Source organism: Clytia hemisphaerica, unplaced genomic scaffold (assembly GCF_902728285.1).
Source record: "Clytia hemisphaerica strain Z4C2 unplaced genomic scaffold, Clytia hemisphaerica genome assembly, whole genome shotgun sequence".
Lineage (NCBI taxonomy): Eukaryota > Metazoa > Cnidaria > Hydrozoa > Leptothecata > Clytiidae > Clytia > Clytia hemisphaerica.
Window position 1 is genome coordinate 25,981 of NW_027103898.1, and position 4,020 is coordinate 30,000.

General features: G+C 34.4%; 1 protein-coding gene across 1 annotated transcript; it reads right to left on the reverse strand.

The window, feature by feature from the left end:
- Positions 1–1,124: 1,124 nt before the first annotated feature.
- Positions 1,125–2,402, reverse strand: LOC136808749 (uncharacterized protein KIAA1958-like). The gene has a single exon (XM_067065287.1). The coding sequence runs from the start codon at positions 2,400–2,402 to the stop codon at positions 1,125–1,127; it is 1,278 nt and encodes a 425-aa protein (XP_066921388.1).
- Positions 2,403–4,020: the final 1,618 nt, after the last annotated feature.

The following is a 4,020-nucleotide window of genomic DNA, read 5'->3' on the forward strand; positions in this document are numbered from 1 at the left end:
AAAAATCTGTAAAAACTCGCAGGAAAGACTTTTTATAGGGGGGTTTGAAGGGGTTCCCATTTCCGTCATTCTGTAAATTTTTTCTCCAATTTCCGGTCATACCGTCTTAAAAGAAAGCCAAAATTCCGCCACCGAAAATTTCTTTGAAATTCACGATTTTTCTAGAAATTTCTGGAAATTTTGTTAATTTCATCTAGACTCTGAAAATCCGACCAGCGTTTAGCTAAATACCAAATCTTCCGTCTTCGTCAAAAGAAATTAATTCCGGAATTCTGTCCATCTTTTCGTCAAATTCCGAAACTCAAGACGAAAAAAAGGCTGATTCCGTTCCTCTGTAAAAGCTCGCTCTCCCCACTTATACAGTAGGACGAAAATTTCATATACTGGCACCTTTTTGGAAATTAAAAGAAGTTTAAGATTAGGAGACTACTTATACTTCAGAAGTCAACGTTTTTGAAGGATGAATTTTCGAAACGATTTCTCAGAAGTCGGAAGGACTAAATTTCTTGGAACTTTGAAAACAAGTTCTCAGAAGGATTTTTAAACAATTTCTTGGAAGAACCTAAATTTTCGTGACGACGACACCTACATTTTTGTATAAAAGTGTAGAAAAAAATGGAGACGACAAATTTGTTGATTCTTGATAAATAAAATACATATAAAGTCTCTTTTCTGTTTTATATAATATACATAAAATAAAATGTAGGTATAATAAAAAGTTTCTGTTTTCTGTTTCTTACTCCATACATAAATAAATATAAACAAAACATAGCTCTTTTGGAAATAATAAAACTATGAAAAAAATCTTGTAAACTCTAAAAAATGTAAGATAAAAAATACTCCAAAAATTTAGCTCAGGCGACTTTGATTCCGAGGTCAATTTTGAAATTTCAAAAATTTCAAAATTAGACCAAGGGGAATTTATCCAGAATTTCACGAAAGTAAACATGTGATTCCTGGTTAATCTTATGGTTCAGATTGAAATTATTTTTAACTCTTAATTAATTAAATTATGATTCTACTACAACTTGCAATGTAACAAAAGATAGTGTAAAAACTAAACTATAAGCATTAAATAAAGTGGGAACAGTCCAGAACAGTCCATAGTTTTAAGTGTGATCAATTCAGTCCTGAGATTGTGAAGAGTCACTTTCGATTACAACACGTTTACATTTACGTTTGATGACATTCTGATGAACCGTGTTGAAATTAACTGTACATCCATGGAAAACATTTTCTGATGTTTGCACATTTTGTACAAATGAAGACTGGAATGCAGATTGGTAAACTGGATTATTGTTTTGAATGTTTTGTCCAGTGGATGGAGCATTTAAAGCATTCGACATCGAACGAAATTCATTCTCATCTCCAGGATCATATCTGCTTATTACTTTCGTTGTAGTATGGCCTGTAACTTTGATTATAGACGACTCTGGTATGTTTGCTGCCTTCAACTTTTTCACCGTCGTTTTTCGGATACTGTGGTTGGTAAACTTTTTCTTCCAGTTTTCAAGTTTTGTTCTTGAGGTCAGTGCTTTCATGATTCCTGAGATTGTGTTTTTTCCCATTGGTATTTGCATAAACCAAACATCATCATTAGGATTAAAAGATATCTTTGGTGTTAAATAAAACCTACCACTTTCTTGAATCGATTCAGGGCGTTTTGATAAATATAATCTTAATAAACGGACAGGGCATCTTTCTCCACCAATAGCGTACATTGGATTTGTTTTTCGTTGAATTGGTTTTAATCCACTTTGTCTTGTTTTTGTTGGATCCTCTATAAATTCAACAAAATCACAACCATTTTTGTCTTTCTTAAAAATAAAATCTTCAACCCGCATAGTACAATGTTCCTGACAGCCTCGTAGACCAAAATGTTCAGAACAAACGAACCACATCGTTCTCACCAGCGAAATTGCAGAATTATCACCAAGTTTTCCCACTGACCATAAGAGTTCTTCTTCATCAGGATCCAACGCACTGCTGGCATTCCTCTTCTTGCCTTTTCCCGCTCCTCTCAGAATTCTTGCTTTACCCTCAAGTATCTTTCGACTTTTAGATAAGGATTGGTCCTTTAAAATGTTTATTGTAGACCCCTTTTCCACAAGGTAACGATGAAGCGAGCTTTGCATTACGCGTAAACTATCAGGCTCATATTCATCACCATTTTGCTTGGTTATTTCAGCATAAAATTGGGCTAATGTTCCATCAAGACTTTTAGCATCGACAAAGTCTTCGAGATTTTGACATGTTTTGCGTACATTTGCCCATTGCTTATAAACACGTATCCAATTGTTTGTACTTTTATTTATGTTTTTATTTTCAGCTGCTGTGGACAAACTTTCCAGATCTTCGTTTGATAGCAAATTAAATCTTGAAGAAGAAGTACTGGCAGCCATACTGTAGCAGTTTTTTTATTTTATGAAAATACTTTTCTGTTGTCAACAAAACTTTCGAATTGTTTTTGAAACGTTCGAAATTTAAACGTTCGATTTTAAAAGGTTCGAATTTAAGCGCGGGAAAATTACAAAAGCTAGAAGGGAAATTACAAAAGCTAGGAGGGAAATTACAAAACAGCGGGAAATTTCAAATTAACATAAGCAAAAACGTCAATCAAATTTCAATCAACCATAAGATTAAGTTAAAAAATAAAATAAAATTGAACGAATAACTCAAATTTTCATCTTCACAAAAATATGGTAGCTGCAGCTGAGGACAAGTTTTTTAAACGTAATTTTTAGGCAAAAGTAAGCTTTAAATACTTTGTATAACATACTTTGCACACAGCCAGAGGGGGGTTACGGCATGGGGACAGTCTATGGAAGCGTGAGGGGTCAGGAGATTGTACGTCAAAACAATGAATTCAGAAATTCAGAAACTACACTAACGAGGCTGCTTCAAAGGGGTGGGAACCGGAGTTCAAAATATTTGCGGGAGTAATGCTGACAGCAAAAATAATTAAAACTTTATCCTTGGGATGTGATATGATAATATACGAGTTGCGAGTTACGAGTTACGAGTTACGAGTTACGAGTTGCATTTAGAACCACGAGTTGCAAGTTGAAAGTGCGAGTTGCAAATTAAAAGTGCGAGTTGCATATTAAAAGTGCGAGTTGCAAATTAAAAGTGCGTGTTACAAATTAAAAAGTCAGTAAGAGTCAAAATTTCTATTGATAAAAGGAAAGATATTTTTTAAATGATCAAATGATTATTGCTCCTCACTACTATACATAAGAAGAGCAAATATTTGGTGGAGAAAGAAAAAAAATGTACAAAAAGTATTTACATTGCATGAGTGTAAAGAACTATAGAGAAAAGTGCTCCCGGGCGGGGGTAATAGGTTTGGATGCTTTGTTACTAAGAAGGGTAACACGGGGTAATAGGGGGTAACAAGGTAACAGGCTGAGAATGATGGCTCTAAGGGGTTGTTTCACCTACAGTAATTATAAGATCACATGCAAAACGTGTACAATCATGGTCGTAATATTTTAGAAAAAAACGATTTGGAAGTGCTCTAAGTTAGGTTGGAAGGATAGAGTTTTAACTCTGAGTTTTAACGCTAGGTTTAAGACTTTAGGATCTGAGGATCCAAAAGTTCAAAAATGGTCCAATACGGCTCAGAATATAGCCTGGAAATCTACAAACCCGTGCCAAGTTGAAATATCCGATTAAATTTAAGAGATGGCCCAAAATCTCGCCCGAACTCCAAATTTGGAAAAACAAGGAAATAAGCTAAATTCTCAATAAATTTTTAACATGATTGTAGAACAGCCATTTGAAAGCTATTGCAGCTTGAATAGGTTGTCGATTTCTATCCTTTTGTGTTATCAGCATGAAATTTATAAGTGACAAAACCCCAAATCAGTCCTTCGTAGTGTGCCTTTTCCGAAAAATTTTGGGGAAAAGTAGAAAATTTTGGATTTTCAGTTCCAGTCAGGGTCACTCTTTTCGCAAATTTCGGCAAAATTTTTGAAAAAACGATTCCCATGTAGAGTCATATTTTGGAACCTCAGCGGA